At 34.2% G+C, this 23,396-nt stretch overlaps 1 protein-coding gene across 3 annotated transcripts; it reads left to right on the top strand.

The window, feature by feature from the left end:
* The first annotated feature begins 9,261 nt into the window (after positions 1-9,261).
* Positions 9,262-22,686, top strand: LOC128992396 (uncharacterized). 3 transcript variants are annotated; one of them, XM_054415955.1, is made up of 5 exons: positions 9,262-9,372; positions 12,661-12,876; positions 13,829-13,879; positions 19,285-19,387; positions 21,250-22,686. In XM_054415955.1, exons 2-5 carry the CDS (start codon positions 12,663-12,665, stop codon positions 21,572-21,574), a joined length of 693 nt encoding a protein of 230 aa, XP_054271930.1. In that variant the 5' UTR covers positions 9,262-9,372; positions 12,661-12,662; the 3' UTR covers positions 21,575-22,686. The 3 variants fall into 3 exon arrangements, with proteins under 3 accessions (XP_054271930.1, XP_054271929.1, XP_054271931.1); XM_054415954.1 differs by having other exon boundaries at positions 21,241-22,686; XM_054415956.1 differs by lacking the exon at positions 13,829-13,879 and having other exon boundaries at positions 21,241-22,686.
* Positions 22,687-23,396: the final 710 nt, after the last annotated feature.

Below are 23,396 nucleotides of genomic sequence, written 5' to 3'. Positions count from 1 at the left end.
TCACATTAGTATTTGTTCAACCCCTATTCTGGGATCCCTTATCAGTCTTACCACATGCTTTTTTGCCAATAAGAGATTACGCTAAGTTTTTTATAAATAAATTTGAATATACAAAGTTAACAGAATAGTAACGAACCATAAAAACTTTTTCAGCTGTACACTTCTACCATGTATGCATGTCGCAAGGACTATTTGGCCTATAACGGTTATGATATTTAATGTAATAAAATTATAATACAAACAAATGGAGGGAACGTAAAAATGGTTGCAAAAAATAAAGTCTTAAATCCCTTGACTTACTTTCTCCCAATAGTCGCGATTGGTAGTCGTTCTCTTAAGTCTCAGCAGACTGCAGCACAGTACACCGTGTATCAGGTGAGTTCTGTGTATCTTGTTTGGACAAATACTTGACGAAACGCTCGCTGGGTTGCAGCACCTGAATAGCAAATAACACCAAAACTAAAACATTATCTTTCTTGTTGTAATGCAACTATATTTTGCATTGCAAAATTTTAATAAATATAGTGCTGAACAATTTAATAGCTTGTTAAACTTGAAATTATTAATATCAGGATATTATCAAATTAAGATGACAAGAACCACTATCCTTCGTTTAGAGAATTACATAGAGTGTAGGACATAACACTTTCTATACTGAAACATATTTTATTTACCATTCGACTAAGCTCATACAAATCAGTACGACACATTTTCACTCTACCGCTCCTTTCACACTATACGTTTTCGCTCGTACGAGTGTTAATCGTGCGGGCAGACGGTCGTGGGTCTGTTGCTTTCACACTATACGATTTGTAATCGTACGAGTAATAAATCGAAAACCCCCACTCCACCAGTACAGAGTTCATTTCATTGATACTTCAGTGGAAAGTTTTGTGGAGTATGGATCGGGAGCAAATTATTGATGCGCTAATTATTTACAGACGCAGGAAAAGAAATAAACGCGGCCGTCTGCACTGGGTACATCCCATAAATGTAAAACGTGAGGAAGTGAGTGTGTTCAATACATTATTCAAAGATTTGAGGAACGATGAAGCCAAGTTTTTTTTAACTATTTTCGTATGTCGAAAGAATCGTTCGACGAATTGCAAAATCTGGATTCAATGCGAAGCACACTTCTTCCCAGGCTTTTCTTGTAGCAATTCTATCTTTGTAAACGTCCAATGTTTTGTCACATAAAACAAATTTTGATTCAACAAGTGAAATTAAAACTTCAGGGTCTATTGCATCCATTTGAACTATATTAAGACAACTGAAAATAATTACAACAACTGAATAATACTATACAGTGCGCACAGGTAATTAAACTCAATAACCAAACAATTAAACTAAAAAACGAAATAAAAACTATATAGCAAAAACGCTGCGAACTGCACTCGGGGAGGGCTCCCGCACGACTAACAACCGTGTAGTGTGAAAAGGGCCATATGGTCACATGGTCCACTAGCAGTAGACACGACTATTACTCGTGCGGGAGTCGGATACCAACCGTGTGCACCTACGGTCGCTACGCGGGTGAAAATCGTACACGGTTGGTTCTCGTATAATGTGAAAGGGGCTATAAGCTCAGTGCGGAAGAGAATAATTTGGTACGTAGCTATGTTGTATGAAATAGTAACGCATCCATAGTATATTCTAGAAAAAACGTATTGTTTACTACTTAGTTTGATAAAATCATTTCTTTTTTATTTAGGGAAGGTGTTTACATTATTCTTAGCCGACCTAGTACTGCGTATAAGTGGCATTCATTTATTTTGTATTGGCTCTATTACTACGACACATGAGCTCAATTAGTTCAGTTTTTTATGTGCTGAAACATGTAAAGTATTCACAAACATCCATACATTAAAATTTATAGTTTAAAAAAATTCAACAAGATAAATTAAAAAGTTTTTTCCTCTCCGTGTATGTGTCTATTTGGTCTAGGTGAACGAAAAATCTACTGAACCAACTGGGTTTAATTTACACCAGGGTAGGTAATAAACCCGGCTTACATAAACGCCACTTTTAGCGTTAAAAATTATCCAAGCCTTGTCTCATAGGATTCTTTAGTCTTTGAAGTAGTCTTTAAAATGTATAACCTAAAAAAACCGGCTATATATTGCATCTTTTGTTTACATACATACATACATACATGATACATGATCTCTCCGTCCGTAGTCCTTTGCCTTAAGGAATTGGACAGGTCAGGGTTAATACAAAGAATAACCAGCTTAATACTAATTTTTGTCACCGTCTAGGTAACTGTCTATGTCCTCTAAACTTAACTCTACTAGATATTTTTTTAATTCTGATTTGAATTTTGTTAAGCTCTGAATTTCAAGTAATTTTTTCGGTAGGGCCTGGTACAATTTCATTCCCATGTAATCTGGTTTGTGTTCAAATTTTGTGAGTTTATGTTGGACTGCATGTGTGCCCTTTGTTCGTGTGTTGTAAGTGTGATTTGTAAAAGTTGGTTTAATGTTCTGTGATTTTATATAGCAAACTGATTCATAGATATAAAGTGAAGGGACTGTGAGAAAGCCAAGTTCTTTATAAACATTTTTGCAGCTGGTCCGAGGCGGCATGCCCAAGATTGCTATTACTGCCATATTCTGCCAAACAAAGATCTGGTCAATATTCTTCTTAACAGCTCCCCATAGAATGATTGAATACAAAATGTGCTGTTCTATTAGGCCAAAATACACAAGTTTAGAGAGAGCCAGGTTTCCGAAGGTTCTTATTCTTCGAAGTACAAAGACCCCTCGAGCCATAGACCCCTCCAGTTTTTTTATTTGTGCATCCCAGCTCAATTTATCGTCCAATCTCACCCCCAAAAAGTCGGCAGTTTTTGAAATTTGAATTTGATCCTCTCCAATTAATAGGTTCGGAGTCCTATTATTTTTTAAATTTTGTCTTTTTGCAGTTTGGATACACATGTATCCTGTTTTTTGTGAATTTAATTTGAGTTTGTTTGAGGAAAAAAAGTCAGCCAAATCATTTGCTCTTTGATTAGATTCTGCCTCCAGGGCCGCGTCGTCAGTTCCCCTTACGAACAACGTTGTATCATCCGCAAAGAGGTAGACGCTGTCCTGCGGAACAGTATCTGTGATGTTGTTGATGTAGACCAAGAAAAGGAGAGGTCCAAGGACAGATCCCTGGGGGACGCCATTGGAGATCAATTTTTTTGTTGATGAAATTCTTTCAGTTTTTGAATTTGAGTTTTTTTGAATCTCAGTGACTTGGAATCGGTTGCTCATATAGGATGTGAGCCACTTCAGCGAAAGTCCTGAGATTCCAATTGATGCCAATTTTTCCAATAGAATCGCAGGTTCGACACAATCGAAGGCTTTGGAGAGATCAGCAAAACAACCAACTACCGTCTTTCCAGCCTCCATTGCGTCTATACTGCTGTTGATGAAATCAATGAGTGCCAATTTTGTTGATTTGTTGCGTCTAAAACCATATTGTCTGTCACACAATATGTTATTTTTTTCCAAGAAGTTGCTAAGTTGCTCCGAAACAACTTTCTCAATCAATTTTGAAACGACTGGTAGGAGAGAGATTGGGCGATAATTCCCCGGATCAGTTCTGTCTGACTTTTTAAAAATTGGTTTTATTTTTGCAATTTTGCAATTCTGAGGGAAAATTCCAGATGTCAGTGAAAAATTGACAATGTGGGTAAGAGGAACTGCCACTTCCTCCCTACAATATTTTAGGACATGCATTAGAGTGTTTAGATGGTAGCTTTGAGAACAAATCCAGAAGGTAAGCAGATGTAATCAAATGAAATTGTCCAAGTTCAGCAGTGCCATTCCTCCTAAAACCAGATAAGGCATGGGTTTCCTGATCCTTGTTAACAAGCTTCGAAACATTAACGAAATAGTCATTTAGGGTTTCACACACTTCTATAGGATTTTCTATTTTGTTACCGTCAATATTCAGTATAATATTATTACAGTCTGAATTTTCTTTTGGCCTAATGCTGTTTATAATCTTCCAAGAGTCTCTAGATTTATTTTTTTGAGCTGGATATGCAATCGTGTGCCCATTTTATTTTACTTTCCTGTATTTTGTGTTTATATTTATCTTTAAGCTTTAGGTATAATTCTTTGTCAGATATCATTCCTGTCAGCCTCCATACAGAGTATTGTTGGAACATTTTTTCCTTAGCAGCTATTATCTCATTGTTCATCCATTTGTTTTTTCCTTTGCAACTAAGATTAAGTTTTGTTTTTTTATTCGGGCAGCTGATATCAAAATAATATTTGAATGTTTCTATAAAGCTATCATATTTGGTATTAATATCAGGAGCATCATATACTGAGTTCCAGTCCTCTGACTGTAGCCTTATTTTAAGTTCATGAAGATTTTCATCAGTAATTATTCTTTTTTCTAAGGTTTTACTTTGGTTTGAGATACTATTTTGGTTTGAGATAATTTCAGGTAGGCCTATTTCTATTGAGATAGCACAGTAGTCTGAAATATGGGGTTCTTTTACTGCTGCTGATAATATTTCAAAGTTGGTTAAAAAATTGTCTATGCATGTGCTGGTTGTGTCTGTAATTCTAGTTGGTTCAAAAATATTTGGTTTCATATCAAAAGTGTTGTCATCCTTGATCAAGTCGATATTGAAATCTGAGCCTATTACTATATATTTATTCTTAATGTCCAGTTTAAGTAGATATTCATTTAATTTGCTAAAGTATTCATCAAGGTTGCTGCTGTATGGAGACCTGTACATGGAAGCTACTACAAACTGTTTATTTCTCACAGAAAAACTTATTTCAGCACACTCAAAAATTGTTTCTTTTGAAAAGGTTGTTCCTATGTCTGTGGACTTAAGGCTATCGAGTTTTATGGAATTTTTATTTTTGAAAATTGCTACACCACCCATATTTTTATACTCTCTGCCATAACCAGCAATAAATTCAAAGTTTTCTATTCTAAATTCTGATAGGCTATTTTGGTCTAGACCATGTTCATTAATAAGAAATAAATCTGGGTTTTCTGATTCTAAAAAATGTTCGATTTGTTCAATTTTATTTGTGATTCCCCTTACATTCAAATGAGTTATCTTAAAATTGTTTTTCTGTGTGAACCTTATTCTGTTCTTACGATCTAAGTGTTTTCTGTTTCGGTTGCCGGTTGCAAGTTTTTTGTTATGTTTTTAGAGGTTTCGATTGCCGATTGTGAGATTTTTTTAATTTCAGAAGTGTTGGCTGTCAATTGCAAGTCATTTGTGATTGGAGAGGTTTCAGTGGTAGATTGTAAGTTTTTTGTAGTTTCAGAAGGCTTAGGTAAATCAAGCTTCCTCATTAGAGTTTTTGATTTCAAATTCAAATCAATTGAAGTCAGGTAGGCTAGTATTATACTGCACATAGTTTCTTTCCCAAGCTTGTTTAGGTGCATTCCGCTTTTTGTGTAGCAATTGCGATCAATCATTGAGTTTAGGCTTAGGTAGGCTACCTTGTTCCTGACACAAAATTCTCTAATCAGGGTATTTTGTTTCTTTATATTTTCATTTGGGACAGTTTTTGATATCAAGGTGGGCGTTTCAACGAGGATCAGGTTTTTTGGTTGGATTAGAGTTTGTTCTATTTCAGCAAGCACCTGTTTTACATTATTAGTGGACTGAGCCGTTACATTGTTAGTTCCACCAACCACAACACAGGTGTCCTTCGGTGTCATATCCTTAAGCTCCTTTTTAGCTGTAACCAACACCGTGGCCATGGGTGCTCCGGGCAGCACGATAGCCTGAGCTTGACTACCGCACCCCCCCCTTTGCAGCCCATGTGTCTCAACTCTTCCCCACAGTGTCTCGCATGGCTGTCTCCAACAATTACTAACCGTGGCTTTTTTTGCCTACTAAGTTTAATAGGCTTCTTAACTAGGGCCATGGGTTTTTTAGGCCTAACACTAGTTGGAGACTTTTTGTTGTGTGCTCCTGCAGCCGTCTGCAACCCCTCCCCGCCCATCTCCGCCAACACCTCAAATGAATTTGGGGTAGTCAGAGAGGGACCAGGAGCAGCCACAGCCGGTTCCCTACATCCCTTCCTCCTACTCACCACATCCGACCAGCTATTTTCACTTGGTTTAGTATTCAGAAGATTTTCACTGAGCTCAATTAATTTAGTTTCTTTCAGATTTAGCTGTTCCTCAAGTTCCCTCTTTTCCTTCAAGAGTGACTCAGCCAAGTCACGAGCTTTCTCATACTCATTTTTTATTACCTCATAAGGAAGTGGATTGTTACCTTTCTTGTGTAACCTAATACAGACTGGACACACATAGGAATCTTTGCTAGAAATTAGCCTAAAAATAGATTTTTTCAAACGGCTACAAGCTATGTCAGAATGTACCCAAGCATCACAAATGTCGCAAGCTATGGAGCTACTTTTGTCATCTAAAATTATTTTGTTGCAGACTTTGCAGGAATCCTGCTTAGACTTGTTTGGAGTTGGTGTTTTAGGAGGTATTTTAGGTGTTTTAGAAGTTGGTGTTTTTGGAGAATTTAGTGATATCTTTCTTTGGGGTGTTGGCATTTTCCAAAGTTGTGTTTTTTGTGGTTTAGTTCAAATGTAAGTATGATTGCAGTCCTAGGGCTGCCAAGAGAGTACCAAAGGCCTTGAGGAAAAAAATTACTTAATCTAAGTTGTCTTACCTGTAGTTCAATCGGAAGTTAGTTAACAGATTATTCTTTGTTGTTATTTTGGTAGGTGAGTTAAAAGGTAATTTTAGTTGGTAAGCAGTGGATATTACAGCGTGATGAGAAAAACGGGATTTACGGCTTGACGAGGCTTCCTCCAAGATGGCGAGCGTTGCTTCCTCCTCGCTGCCAGCAGTCAATTCTTCATATTACGCTGTTATACTTGATTCCCAATTAGAACTTTTGTCATCATCACAATTAATTGCAGGCTTTTCAAATTTCCCGGAGACGAGGGTCGGAATCGGAGGGTCACTGTCACTATCATCAGCTTGGCTGACTGAGTGACTGGCCTCAGTGTTTATTCTCTATGTTTGGATCCGATACAGTTATTTCTACCACAAATCTGATTGGATCGAACCAAAGATGGTTCTGTAAACCTAAGGCAGTATGTATAATATTATAAAGTCTTGAAAACTCAATGGTAAGTATATTATGAAATAGGTCTAAAGGACTACTTTTTTATCGTCCTCCTACCTCTTTCCCCTTAGAGCACAGTTAAAACCATTATTTTAACATTGATCGATTTAACAAATTTATTTAGAACAAAAACTGTTAGATAGCCCTAAAACTATGCTTTACTTTTCAACTGAAATCTGGTTCAGTAGTAGTGAATGAAAATTAAACGCCTTTTTACAAAGTCAGCGGTGTTTCAAAACACTCAAACCACTCTTACAGCCTATAGAGAAGCTAATGTGTTTTCATTGCTTCCTCATCTTCAACTCCAACCCTTTTAAATCATTATCGTAACAAGGAAGAGGTCTCTAATTGCTCGGCTCTCTTTTGCTTCCGACTGTTGAAGAAATACTACTAAAACAAGAGCAATTTGTGCTTACACATTCTTGGGGTCTCAGAAAAGGATCCGCAATTTAAATGAAGTTTTTTTACCACTTATATTGGTACCTATATTATTATCGTAGAAATATTTTGTAGCCTATAAAATATTTGTTATGAAATAAATTAAATTTTTTTAAAGCAATACATTGGGTGTTTAATTGCATTATGGGCGTACACAAGTTTTGTCTTTTTACAGAAATCATTTTGATTATTGTGAAATTTTAGGGTCATTGGACGTTGGATTCTTCAATCAAGGTTATTGGAAGAATCGAAGCTATTACATTTTCATATGCTGGATATAGAAGGGAAATATTAAATTAATATAATTGAATATAATTCATAAATAAAGTATTCTACTTCTTCCAAAATCAAGAGAGAAAAAGAGTGTTTTTCTAATAAGTCTGAAATATTAACAAGATGACAAAAATAAAACTGTAATTAGTATGTTTTGATTCAATTTATAATGTCAATAAAAAGTAAGGGGTTTGGTATTTGTACCTAAAATTTTAATATTTTCTTCATCGAAGTCTTGAAGTCACACAGAAACTAGCACTGAATTTCACAAGAAGTGTTTGATCGAGTGAGTATTATTTATTTAATTACTATTAGAAATGGAAATACTACTTAAAGAACACTTTTACTTGGACCTGTCAAATAATAACAAAGTCAATATTTTTAAATTGACATGCATGTATTTTTCATTCTCTATGCTAACAATAATTATTATTATGTATTATTTGAATTATTGAAGTGAGAGCTTTAATTTAAGCCTCTCATTGACTAGGCACCTTATTTTTTATTCAAAATTAAAATGTAACGGTACATTTTACTGACATCACAGCTTTTATGTATTTAATTTTTGCCCTTATCAAGAGTAAAATTTATCAACTTTTGAAAACAAAACCTAGCATTAAACCTCTCAATAGTATCTTAATAAAAAAAAAAAATATTTTCAGTAATTTATCAGTCAGTGTACACACCGTGTCAACCACTTTGTGTAGGTAGGGCGAGGATATTTTGTAACTTCTAGTAATATACTGGTACATGAAACAGTAAAAAGGTATTCACAAACTAGTTTTAAAAAGTTTTTTTTATGTTTTCACAATTTTTCATGACAATACTACTTTTTCACTTGAGACTTGCAATATGTATACATTTTTGCAAGTTAATGTTTTTACATTGATATTACCACAGAATAAACAGTAGACACTTTATATTACTGCACTTTATGTTTACTCTTTATTTTGTGCTATCACTGCACCAATTATAACTGTTTCACACTTTTCTTGGTCAAGTGGAGTTGAGCATAATCGTATTTTTAACTTATACTCCTAAAATATGATTGAGCCACTAATGTGTTGTACTTTTGATTCATTTTTTGACAATCCTACAGCTGTTTTATTTCTACAAAGTCAATAGCCGTTTCAAGTACTGTATCTTCTTGTATCTTTGAAGGACCAATTCCACTAACGTGCTTTCTATACCCATACAGATCCAACTGTCTTTCAATCACTAAAAGGCAAATCCAAGTGTTGCTTACAACCCTCAACCCTTTCACACCGTTGACAATGCGACCTCAAAGACGTTTAAGTCAACCTCCTCCACTCACAAGCCCCATTACCCTCTCAAGCACGCAGTTAGCGCGTGTAGTGACAACAACTGCCAATTACACGCATTTTGATATCATCCGCGGTCAATTACTGCCCAAAGAGCGCGCTAAGCGGCCCAGGACCACGCTTTTGGAGGGAGTCCTCGCCTTTTTGGAGGGAGAGATCAATAAACGCACGCCTGCTCGCAACAACGCCCCGATGATACGAGCACGCACGCTGCGACAGGTGAGTCTGTTTTGATTGTTTCTGATAAGATTATTTAATTTTCGGGTATGTTGAGGTGTCACGAGGTGAGAAATATGGGTAGGGGTTAAGAATATATGGATTATTTTGGGTAGAGTGTTATTATGGTGTAGGTATTAAGGTAGGTTTGTTTAGGTTGTTGAAATGCTTATTCACTGGTTTAACGTTGTTACTGTTCAGTAATACTGTAGTCATGTACAGAAAAACGTCAATATACTGTTAATATGTGGGCTGTAATACAACTGAACCATGTAGACTTTGATTTTGTGTGTAGTAAGGATTTGCTATCAAAAGCAATTCTAATATGTGTATTTTGCAGTGAGTGATTTTATTATACTATTATTGAAATGCAAATATTTCCGTCCAAGCATTGAAATCTCTATCGGTTTGAAATTTGAAAACTCCTATTTATTTATCGTTTTGGATCATGCAGTATTTTAAACTGATAAAATAGCTCTAAATTTCACAACATGCTTTTTACAGAAAAATGAAGTATAATATGCATTTAAATAAACCGAATATTCAAAAATAATGTAATATCCACAAATTACTCGTGACATGACACTCTATTAGTTTGGAGATCATTTGTAGTTTAGAAAAATCTTAAATATATTATTAAAAAATTACTCTAATTTATCATTTATGTACGAGACTTTGATGTAAAATCGTTGGATAGAACCCCATTGAAGCGGAGAGAAATTGTTTATCAGCCATTGAATCTGAGAGGCAGGTAGCCATTAACGATTCAATATGGCGTCACAATCCAAGAGGGGAGCTTCTTTTATCTTTCCCTTTTAAATTTTACTTCATGTTGTATCTTTTAAGGTAAAATAATTCAAGCAATGGTCAAATAAAATAGGAAATACATGCACGTTTAAGAAGTACAAACCTATTTTTTACAATTTAATTGTTTTATGGTATGACAATTTTTTCAAAATAATCATTGTACATTTTTTTGTTAAATTTTTTAAATCAATTACAGTACTTGAAAGTAGTTCAATTGGATTTGATGAGAAAATGTACACAATCATACGTAATAAAAAGGTCGTATACATTCAAAATTACATTGTGATATTGTAGTAGGAAAAATTTATCAAATATCTTTGTAATTAACGTTTTAACCTTCCAGGAACAAGCTACTGCGATTTAAAAAAAATTATATTTTCAAATGGTTGTTAAGTAATACAATTCTCAATGAAACCATTTACAATTTATTAAAACATCTCGATTACTGAGCTATTTTACTCTACCATTGTAGTACCATAGATGACAAACCATATTTCTAGAAACAACATTTATTATTTTATTTATGCCTCATTAAACACCCAGCTACAATAATATAGACATAGACACCACCTCATTTTATTTTATTGCCCAACTGCATAGCCACTTTACAGTGAAAGTACATTTTAATTTAACAAGGAATTTACTGGAGTAAATAAATCGTACTAATGATTTCCACGAAGTGAATAATTTATAATTGCTTAAATAATAATTCCTTTAACAAATCAGTGCAAAGAAGTTTTAACCTAACAGCCAGTGATAATATCTCACACCTCTATTAAGTAGGACGAAAAGCAAACTACACGTATGGTATCACACTACAGTACATAAACCCTAACACCTTAGCCGTGAAGAAGCCTTGAAAATGCTTGCATGTGAGCGTGTGTGCGTGTATGCTTGTGTGCGTAAGGCCAAAGGTGTTCAACCATGACAGAAACACATGTCCGAAGCCCCAAAGCCACCCTAGAGAGGAAGGGGGGTTAAATACTCGCCCATTGTTCCCTCATAATTACTCCAAATCCGAAATCCAGTGTCTGACAAGTGCATGTATTAAACTCCACCCCCATAGCCCTGGGACAGAGGGGACATAAGAATGTTAATGTTTGCATTCGTTGTCTACAAGAGGGTGTGTGATGAGTCGAAATCGCTTTTAAAGGGGTTTTACTTTGTGTTAAAATGGTTTGTTTTCCCTATGTTGTGCGTGTTTTGAAGGTATTTAAACTGTTTTTGCAAAGGGTTGTTTTCACTTTTAGTTGGGTGTGTTTTGTGACTGTGATTAGTTTTTGAGTAGACGGATGACGATGGACTTCGATAATGACCGTAGGATGGTCGAAATTCACTTTTATTGTAAACTTTGTAATATATTGTAGTATTTCAAATTATGATATACTTAATTACTAAGTCTACTTAGTAATTAAGTATATCATAATTTGAAATACTCCATCGTCAAGAAAAGTCATCCGTCATCTACATGGATCGACAATTGTTGGAAGTATATTTTACTCACTCAACTTATTTTATAATCTACCATCATAGTACGGAAAGCTATGAGATTAAAATATAACTATAATATACTCTATAAGTGGCTCATTTACTTTCTTATAGTGTGAAACAGTGATTTAGCTAGCTCATTAAGATATTTAATCTAGTATACAGAATCTATGGTCATACAGTATCTAGCCTATTGTGATAGAAACGCAATATTAGTCTAAAACTTGGCTTTCACCAGATACGTTGAGGTCTAAAATATTGAAAAAGTGTCAACAGCAATATCACTTACCGTTGCCACCCGGGCAAGGTCACATGAAAGCTAGATATTCAATATTCTGTACCAGCTGGCGATGCTTCCCACCTGTCTTAGAATTCTGCATATTGCTTACAGGGTAGTATTAAAATTGTTCATTTATACCAAAAAGTAGGAATACATTAAGTGTTCACGTTTCTTCACATGTTTTAAAGTAATACAGTTTGTGATCCGGTAAATTATATACAATTTAGCTCAAACCGGAACGTATTACATGTGCTTAATACTTGCTAATACACCAACCCACAGTCATGTCTATACAGATAGGCTAGGACGTGTCACCCAATTACATAATACTAAGGCTTTTGCTATCAGTAAGTTAAACCGAATCGTAGTGATCCCAACTATATTTCAGTAAGTTAGTTGTATATCAGTAAGCTGGATTGCATTTCAGCAAGTTAAACCAAATTTCAGTAGGATTTATATGCATTCATTTCTTCTAGTGATTGGAACACCGAATACTTATAAAGGGTATATGTAAAAATATCACCACACACTTTTGACTTGAGGCTACATGATAATGACCTAGAGGTGCAAAGACATGTAACGCCGTAGTTCAACCTACCTGAAAAAACTTAATGAAAGATGACTTAGACGAAAATACCTGTAATTGAAACACCACCCACAAAATATTTTTGGAAATTTATATTTTAACACCTTTAATAACAATTTGCACTTTTCAGATATGAGCGGCATGGATCTGTTGCCGTTTTTGAACGTCACATGTACGGAATGTCAAGACCTGGGACCTCCTCCAAACTCAATTTTGGCCATCCCCCCACCACCACTTCCAGGGTTCCTCCTACGACCCCCTACCCCTGACAATCACACCCCCTCATGTGGCGCCCTCTGTGACTGGAACCCTGGACATGCAGAGTTTGTCGAACTGTTAGTCCCAGGTAAGAGGAACATGCATGGGATTTAGTAAATATTAGTTTTATGGATTTATGAAATGCTTAAGTAGTTTTGGGTTACATAACTTTGACGCATGCTCGTTAGTTAGTTGGTAATAACTTAGTTTTACGAAATGAGCTAACAAAGTCAAGTACTCGAATGGACAGTTCTTCAATTAGTATGTTTCACTGGAAGTACTAATGGAATGTATTCTTTTGAACGAATAAATGAATTTTTCAATGCTCTTCAATCCAATTTTGGAGTTTGTGCGATGCTCTACTATGAGAATGCTGGAAATTATATTTATCCCTTTCATCGTTGATACGATCGTTATGCCCTCGGTAGAAATATGATTGATTCCTGTAACTTATTTATTGTGTTCAGTAAAGATTGACATACATTCTAATGTTTAAATAAGTCTGTCGATGTCTCTAAAAAGTAATGTTGAAATGGTGGTTCTACTGTAAAGATCTCTAAGAAAGCAGGCAGTTTACTTTTCTACCAATAAGTAACTTGATCAGCTATTTTTTACAAAATAATTTTGGTTCCCTGTGATTAGCCTCATAATGAATTGAGAAAACGTTTAACTGGTCTTAATCATGATCCATTTATATTCTTACAAAAAAAAAGATAAACAGTTTTACACTATCCAACACAACTATGTTAAAAAATCTAGATTTATTAATAGTATTTGTACCGACAAAGCAACCTATCCAAGAGCTACCTTGCTAGTAACTGTCATTCTTGCATGTAATCTTGTCTTGTCTTAACTTGGTTTTAGAAATGTAGGCTATGCTTTAGACTCTAGCTGCATTTACTGTCCAAGAACTCCCTTCCGTCTTTACAATCTGTCTACTCTTCTGATTCTCACACCCCCACACTCTGTACATACACTACCGTCGCACCTGGCGCGGTAAGGTCCGCGTAGGATCTCCTGAGACTTTTTGTTGTTTCTAGAAGCTGCTGACTCCTCGGAGACCCATGAACCGCCCTCTGGCACCCAGCTTGGTGAGTCAGCATGCATAGAGGTGGGTTAGACTTGAGATTGTGACATAGTTGCAGTTTTGTTTCACTTTCATGATCAGCTGACTGCAACTATATCTAACCCACCTTTTTACTCAATACATCTTCTCGGTGAGTAAATGTGTGGCTGTCGGTGTAGTGCTGGACAAACTGGGAAGACAGACAATGTTAAAGCAAATAAAGAAATATTTATCATAATTTATTTCATTGATCCTGAAGAAGGCAGGCATCATAACTATATGGACTAGCTCTGAGGTCATTAAAAAGTAAATAAAGCCGTAGTTTAAGGAGCCTCTAGCAGAGTAACACTTTTAACTCCGTAACCTTTTATGCTACAAACAAACATCGCCTCAATATAAAATATTGTTTATTATTTAAGCTATAGATGATAGCGGTAATAAGAATTGGACATTTCCATATTTTAACTGTATAAAGTTTAAAAATCAATTTTTTTAAATTTGTAAAACCTCTTAGCACCTCACTTCTATCACCTGATCTTGTTGGTTAGCGAACTAAAAAAATCATTTATCCAGCTGTACACATATAACTATTTATCAAAATGGGACCAAAATTACTCAAATGTTCATGTTTACGGACACATATTTAGACAGATATAAAACATACAACATTAACGAATAGTGATTTCGTCTTTGCGGACATCAAAATGGAAAAGTCAATCGGTCCAGGGCCTATGGTAGTAGCTTCTTCCCTGGATGGAAATTTTCTAAAACACACTAAATTTTACAATAAGCTGTATTTTCAATTTTATTGGTTGTAAACTTGGTGTATTCGTGTCAAACTTGTTATTGATATTAGTGCACTATTTCAGAAACTGTCAGATATCATTAGTCAAAATTTTCAATATACAAAGAAGTAGACTTCTTATTTCTATATTAAACTTATACACAGATGTATAATAGTAGTTGAAACAAAGTTAAATTGAATCATCGATAAAGCGTTCTGATGTCAATTCTGTTGTTTCTCTAAAGTGTCACTCAGTTCAAATTAAAAATAATCCTGACTTACACCACAGGATCATTTTTGTCACTAAAGTATCGAGGACTAAGAAAGAAAATAGGATTCTTTCATTACCATTGAAATAAACGAAATTAACATTGCTCTTATGGAAAATCCAAGATAGCCGTTAGCTTCCATGAACTTTCTTGGAAAACAATTCAATACTACATAGAAAATTTATCTTATAGTGTACTAGATATTTAAATTATAATTATTTTGGCGTTCGAACAAATATTTGTCGATGATAAATACCTCTTCAGCAGCTGTTTGAAATCATCCCAGATGGCCGCTATTCTCCCAGGACTTTTAATGAACAGGAGCATGTATTGATAAATGATTCATCACATTATTAATTAAGATCGCTGAGTTCAATTGTTGAGATAGTGATAATTGACCCTAAAACCAAATATTTTAAATGTTAGATTAAGTAATGAAGCCGCATTGGACCATTATTGTTAGATAAATTAAAAATATAAATTGTCAGTCCCAGTTTGTTCTAGCAAGACTCGAGGCTGCAGCTTTGAAAAAAGTGTCTCTTCAAACTGCAAGGTACTTCTAATAGTTGTTCGATGTTTTGGAAAACCTAGTCCACATTTTAAATAAATACAATCTAAGCCATACAATACGATTTCGTGCTAACTAATTTAAATTTGTACTGAAAAACGTAAAAAAACATTACAATTTACCAAATTGGTGAGATGAATTGGACCATATAACTTGTATCTTAGATCAAACAAGAGAAAAATAAAACAGATAAGTAAAACCATACCCTGCGACTAAATTTAAATTGAAGAAACCCACCTATCAATTGTATAATATACAGGTACATTTAATTATATGTCATTAGTTTAATTAAACCTCAATATGAACTTTGAAAGTCACTAAATATAATTTTATAAATACATGATATTTCAATACAAATATTATTTTAAGATTTTTTGTTTTTTTTTTTTTGTTCTTATTTCCTTCCGTCTATTGGTTTCACCATTTAGCAGTAAAGCATGCCTTTTTGTTGTGTAGTTTAGTTACTTAGTGTGTTCAAATATACTTAACTTCTTTATTTTTGGACATAATTTTTGTGTTATTACAATACAAGTCTTAAATTCAACTGCAAAAAAAATATACATATATATATTTATATATGTATATATTATATAGATATAAAAAAAATATATGTAGTTTGGAAATAAACAATCAAATTCTAAAATTGTAAGTAGTTACAAACTGTGATTTCTGTTTTCGGAAGTTTATTTTTACAATTTATTTTTAGTTTTATGCACTGACTTTAAAATGTATGAGTAGCTAGTTTTGCTCGCCTATTAGTCATAGTTTACAACAGCTGACGATGTCTACCAGTTCGATCCCGAGAAATGTCAGTAGTGTCGATATTTCAAAACGAGACCAAGCTGTCCTATTTTATATATCGAATGACAAAAAGATGAACTATGCAAAGAAACAAATGCCATAAGTCAGTGAAAAAATGTTATCAGATACGTAATTTACTCCATGCCAGACTCAAGATCAATTCATGTTCAGATTAAATTGTAAACGAAAAGGACTTTCCTGCCTAGGCGAAGTGATAATACAAACAATTCTATATCTTTCCATGAGAAATATTTATGCTAGCCAAAAAAAGAATATAAGTATAAAATACATTATATCTTAACAAATGTTAAGTTTAATGAACATTTAAAAGATAATATAAACTTATATGCGAGTGTTATTTAATAGCTACAAAGAACAATAGGGTGTAAACAAGTTTAATGAAGAACATCAAAGGCTATAATTTCTTGGGTGGGATAGACTATCTAAATTGGAGCACACTAAACGTGTTTTTGTACTAGATTGCATTATATTTAACCTACTTTACAGTGACTAAAAATGAACTTTTCTTATCTTTATTATTTTTCTCCTTTATATCTAGTTGTTTTTAGTTAAAACACCAATATTATAGGGAAATATCAACATTAGCCCTTGTTTCTGTACTTTATTTTATGTTTTATCTGCTTTGTGACTTAGTTTAGAAACTCAATTTCAAATACCTTGACCTTGATCATGCCTGAACTCCTGAACTGCTGCTAAAAGTTCTTTGTTTCATACTTAAAGAAACGCCCAAGCTTCAACAATGGTCCACACCAACACCAACAACAACATTCGCAACAGCAAATAACTCCAACAACAATGACGAGACTAATAAAATTACCAAAACTATCTTCTTTTCTTTCACCAACGCATCGAATTCTACCACTCAATACCATTGTCAGGGCAGGCATCACTATATCAATTATCTTAGCCAATGTGTTTTGATTAGAACATAGTTGAACTAACCACTTAGAGACTTATTTTTGGAATAGTACAAGCATAATTGGATTTTCTCTTAATATATGCCATCAAAATAATCAATAGCCTCTGTAAAAGTTGCAGTAGGCCTAGTTTACAAAAACAATACTAACATACCTTGCAGTTTAGCCTGATTTACATGTTGGTATATTCAACACATAATACACCATATACAAAATACATTATACAACATAAACTACTACATAGTCGACAGTGGCCCAATTTGATGAATAACTTTTTATTATAAAACTGGTTGTATCTTGGGAACATGATTGTTGCAAATGGACTGTGTATAGATGATTTTTATATTAATTAATTCATCGGATGTTTTTGTTTACATTTGCAATTAGTGTTTTCTTTTTGATTGATTGTTATACTTGGTCTTGAATAGTTATGTCTGATTAAAATTGAAGTTCTTTTTGTACTATGTTTTTTTTGAGTTTATTTTAAAAGTATATCCCTTTTAGAAGAGTCGATCTCGCGTTTTAACAATGGGAATGAACAACCATTGGTTCCCAATGTGTATGTCCCATGTTTACCTCGTTCCATGTGTTGTTGAAGGTAAAACACAGCTTCTCTTTAGTATAATAATTATCTCTTAGCTACAGAACCATAATCATAGAGAAGGTATTTGGGACCCAGTGTTCAATCCTACGTCACCTGATTCAAACCAAAACAATTTGTTTCATCATAGAAGTAGTTGCTTTATAATTAAGATATTAGTTTTAAAAAATCTTACTACACCTAACACTCACCTGTCTTTTTTATATTGCGTTGTAAGACTATAGCATATAAACTGAAAATATTTTACAAACATATCTGGTCTGAAAAGAATGATCTCCTAAAGAACCACTACTTTGCCTTTACATACAAACATATCCTTGGTTGGTTCCATTTTAGATTGCAAAACAACTACAAGTACACAATTGGTTTAATACAGAGAATATTCAAATATCCCTCATAATTTTGTTTGTTTTGCTAAATGGTATTTTCTTTGTGTCATCTTTCAAATATGAAAATTCTGCTCGTTTAATCTTGTTGTTTTTTTTATATATCTTATTTGCCTCAGTTTCCTTATTATTTACTAACATATTTTTACATAATTATTGTGTAATGGTTGATATGACTATTACTGACTGATAATTTCATTAAACATATCATAGAATCGAGGGATAGTTTTTTTTTCAGTCAAGAAGTTATCCATACTCTTGTTATTCACCGAAGAAAAGTGGCAGTTTTCAATCATTGCTTTGCGGGACGAGAATCGTGCTTCACCTAAGGAACCACATTTTGACCGAAGAAAAGAGTCCCGTTTCATAGATATTGTTATTAAATATCTTTGTTTTATCACCATGTCACATTAAACATTTCTCCACAAGATATGCCTCTCAATCGAAATTTAGACTGGTTTATATGTAAATAAATTTCAGTAGAGTTTGAATATTTTTATTCCGTTAGGGGAGTAATAATTTTGCGTCTACGTAACGGTAACTAACAGTTTGTATATTGTAGACAACAATTTTTTGAACTAATTTAAAAAGGTAAACAACGTACAAAATTTACACTGTGTAAGTTAGTTAGCAGATGAATCAGTATGACGAAAAATAAAGTTCATCAAATGGACTGATGTATCTTTGACCCTAGCTCGTTTCTAACCTTAGCGACGTCCCGATTGACAATAACACAAACTTTGGGTCCTGTTGAATATTTTTACATTATATTTTACCGTTTTTCAACATTTCACTAAAAAAGTGTCAGCCATTCTACTATATCTCGAAGACGTATTTTATATCATGTGTTTAATAGCACATGAAAATGCTAATTAACAGGTTATTCTATGACATTACTGCATACTATAGCGAATAGCGATGGGTCTGATGGCCGTGGTCACTATGAAATCGATTGTGGCTGTAACATAATGTATTTATGTATTTCGCAACTTTTCCCCTTCATGACATCTTTGATATAAAATTGTGTTTATTTGACCTGCTCTCCACTACGTTTCTTACATTCTCCGTGTTCCCTTGTTCCAGGAGCCCCCACAGACGACACATGGTTCCTGGTCCTGGTGACGTCATGTGTAGGAGTCCTGGTGCTCAGCTTTCTCCTAACTTTGTTCCTTCTGAGGCTTAAACAGTGAGTAAATCCTAATTTATACTTATAATAGAAGTACTCATAGTAAGTACTCAAAAGAATGTCAATAATATATTCAAAAGGGAAAGACGTATTTTTTAGTAACATTGTGATATTGGTCACTCTTTTTACCAGTAAGACAAAAAAGGTGGATTCAATTGGGCTATAGTTATTTGTGCAACTAGTGAGAAAAGTGAGTAATTGACTCACTCGAGAGAAATCCTTACTCACGAGCCGTAGGCGAGTGAGGAATGGTTTCTCGAGTGAGGCAATTGTACTTTGAACTCGAGTTGCACATTATACTTTTCCTACAGTTACCATAAAACAAATAAATTGGTGAAGGAACATAACCTATTTTTACACAGAAGTGAACTTTTAATTTAACATTTAATGTGAAGTGACAAATACAACAGTACAACAGCTGACCAGCTGATTTACAGCCAGTGCTGCCAACGTATTTCCTGCGCATACGACCTTGTCTGCATGTTACGCGCTCACTATTTCGTGCCTTCACGTTGCAAATCTGGAGTGAGACAAAGTAATTAGAGTGAGACAAAGTAATTAGAGTGAGACAATGTTAACATTGTCTCACCGATGAGCGAATTGGCCACTTTGCTTTCTCAAATCAGCGAGAGAACATATACATTGTTAGGCAACTGTAGGAAAAAGTATTATTATGATTGAGATTTTTTACAATACTACTTACAATAAAAGATAAATTTATGCCACCCATCTTACCTTTCCTCGTTTTACTTTCATCGCCAGACTGTAGGTATAAGTATAAAATTAGGTTAAATCTCTATGATACATCTATCGCTTCATATCATGCTCCACTTTAAAGGGTTCGTCCAGCTCACTGAAGATCCTAATGCTATTATAAAATAAAATTACTTTCAAAGAAAGTTGTAGCTGAATATTGATACGTATTCTGAGTTCCCCTCTGCTTGACCTCTACCTTTAAATTAATAGCTCAACAGCTGATAAAGCAACATACATTAAATACCAAAAAGTTGTGGGGGGACCAGACCTCAAACCACCTGAATATTGTGAACGAAATATATACTCTACTCTAAATATTAATAATCTATAACGAATCAACAGTTTGGTGAGTATATTTTCTTTCGTTGATAGTGTTTCATTCGCTGGATTTCCAATACGTTTCATTATGTGCTCGTAATCAAACTAAATATTGCTTTGCTTTTTATTGTAAAATCTAACAGGCCTTAAACAATTATGTATCCTTATGATAAGAAATCAAACGGGAGACGATTAAGTCGCATTCTTAGAACGAGTTTATAACTTTTTAAGATTCATCTTTTTCTTCGTGATGTTCCAGTTCAGTAAGCTTATACTCGTCAGGGGGGGCACCCACTAGAAGACGAACAAAATTCATAAACATAAGCATATGTATGCACATCAACTTAAAAGCTTAAATTCCGCAAATTTGAGCTCAAAAGAACAACTGAGTAAAAAATTGTAGCTGTTCAAAGATTTAAAATAGCAGATATATTGAATCTTTAAACGGCTTCCATTATTGACTCCGTTGTCAATTTTTAGTCCAGTTTGCGGCAGTGTTTTTAGATCAACAATACCTTAAATTTGATGTACATATAAAATGCTTACCTGCTTATGCTGCTAAACTTACCTTTAAGATTTTCAACTTACTCCTATGGGCCCCATAGGTGACATCAGATCATAAAGTACAAAAAAAGTAGCTTACTATTACCAGTAATGACATGCGAAATTTAGATGTGATATCTCTTGTAGTTTTAAAGTCAGTTACAAGGTCGTCCTAAGACTTAATTTTCACCCTGTATGTACTGTATATTCTATACCACCTTGTAACCGCACTATAGTTATTTCAGAGACCGCAGCAGCAAAGTGTCCCTCTCACTAGACCCCGGTGTGAAGAGCTGTGAGGCCGTGTTGTACCCTGGAAGTGTCGGTGACTCCAGAGTTCTATGGACTACTCTGACTCCCCGGGGACCCGCCACCACCCTCGCTCCCACCCAAGGAACAACCACTCCCTCCAGGAGCTTCGACAACTCCGGCTACATCGACCCCGACGACTACCTCAGGCTACGGCCCAGAGTGTCGTCCCCCACTAGGATAGAACATCCGAACCTTCCACCTCTTAACCTCCACCGGGCCCTGCGTCGAGAGTCCTCGGACACCGCCCCCATCGTGTAATAGTTCCTGGAGTTCCCTGTTGTCGAAGGGAAATAGTATTTAGGGTAAAGGACACGATTTGTTAAAGAAAGGTACTGCGAGGAGTTTTTTTTTTTTCAAATAAGAAACTAGTTTTTTTATTTCCTTTTAATCCCTGGTCGCCAACAATTGTCTAGTAGGCCATTGTTAGTAGTACTCACCTTCAAATCTGAAGGTCGCTGGGTCGATTTCAAGTTACAGATCGATTCCGAACACACATGCCTTTATCTTTGGGCTATAGTGTATGATCAAAAAAGGCTAGACAATAACATTGCCAAAAGCATTAGCAAATAAGTCAACTTGGTTAACTTATAAGGATTATGTTTTTGAACGATTGTTCGTACGAATTTATTAATCGTTTTCTTTGGGAGTTCTATTGAGTTGTTGTATGTTGATTTGTTAAACTAACGTAAAATGTTTTGCAAAACATTAAAAATTAATAATTATCTAAAACATAAATTAAAGCTAAACTAGTTAACCGTTCTTAAAATGTCACCTTAATCAAAAACAGTTCCATGGCACATAGTTGTAGTTGAGAATGATTAAGTCAGATTCAGACTACGAAGTGTAAGAAAAGTTTAAGCTAAAACAATCAAAGAAAATTGCTATGTATATGCTGGAAGCTTAGAAAAGAAAATTGCTTCAGAATCGCAAAACAACGCGTTCAGCTCAGATACAAGTATGTGTAATACAGTTAGGCAAAAGATAAATGCTCAATATTAAACTGAAGATTAAGTTTAAATATATGGAAAATATCATCGATTAGGAAAATATTAGGAAAAGTTTAGATGCTCGTTTAACATCTTGCAGGGATTAACTTCTTGCAGTGACAGAGTTATTTTCAGCAATACTTTATACAAAATTAAGTTATCGATGCTTTCGCTACATATTTTCTATAATATGTAGCCTACATTTTTTGGATAGAAATGAGAATGTTTAACGAAGGATGGCTGGTGCTTGATTCATACTCGCTTGTTGTGAATTGTGTATATTTTTATGATCAATATTGTACCTAGATGTATGTACCTACAAAATCTAGTCATTGTAAACTCAAAATGTAGTTCTTTTTCAATAAACTTCATTGAAAAATTAAATTTCTGATTGGCTTTCCCTTGCTTTTATGAGTAATAAAGATAACACAATGTCCTATTTTACAACCAAAGATAATTGAAAAGGTATAAGCTTTGACTATTGGAAGTTAGTCGAAGTTTCACTAACAGTAAGTTACTAACATCATAACTTATCTTTACTTTAATTAAATAAAATTGTTTAAGTTTTACTATGCCAAAACAAGGCTGTAATTAAAGGAAAAGAAGCTTTTTATATCAGTTTTAAACAAAAGAAGTTTGTTTGTAAGTTCATAAACCTATTAATTAGAAGGGCCATAAACGATGTAAACTACAATATAATACATAGGCTATAAATAAAAATAGATCCCTTTTCAAATTCCATTACGTTTTAAGAGTTAAGGTTCGGATTGCATCATAAATAAATGATTAAACGTAGTGAGGATAATATTCCGCAAAAATATACCAATAAAATCTTCATATTCTTTGTTGTTATTATGATTTTGAACATAAAATGGAATCACAAAAGAATAACAATATAGCGCTGTTCACTGAAACACATTGTAACAAATAACAACTTATTCTAGAGCAAAATATTGCTACTATATCTTTGTGGACAGCTGCCAGCAGTAAATATATTTCATTTGAGTGTAATGTATTTATTTGATAAAGTGCTGCATGAGAATCTTATTATAATTTGGAAACATATTTCGGTTAATTTAAATAGTATATGTGGT

The sequence above is a fragment of the Macrosteles quadrilineatus genome, unplaced genomic scaffold, assembly GCF_028750875.1.
Source record: "Macrosteles quadrilineatus isolate MER2022 unplaced genomic scaffold, UCM_ALF_1.0 Scaffold_4__1_contigs__length_99947679, whole genome shotgun sequence".
Taxonomy (NCBI): domain Eukaryota; kingdom Metazoa; phylum Arthropoda; class Insecta; order Hemiptera; family Cicadellidae; genus Macrosteles; species Macrosteles quadrilineatus.
The sequence above is the reverse complement of the archived record's forward strand: the minus strand, read 5'-3'. Positions and strand labels throughout refer to the sequence as shown.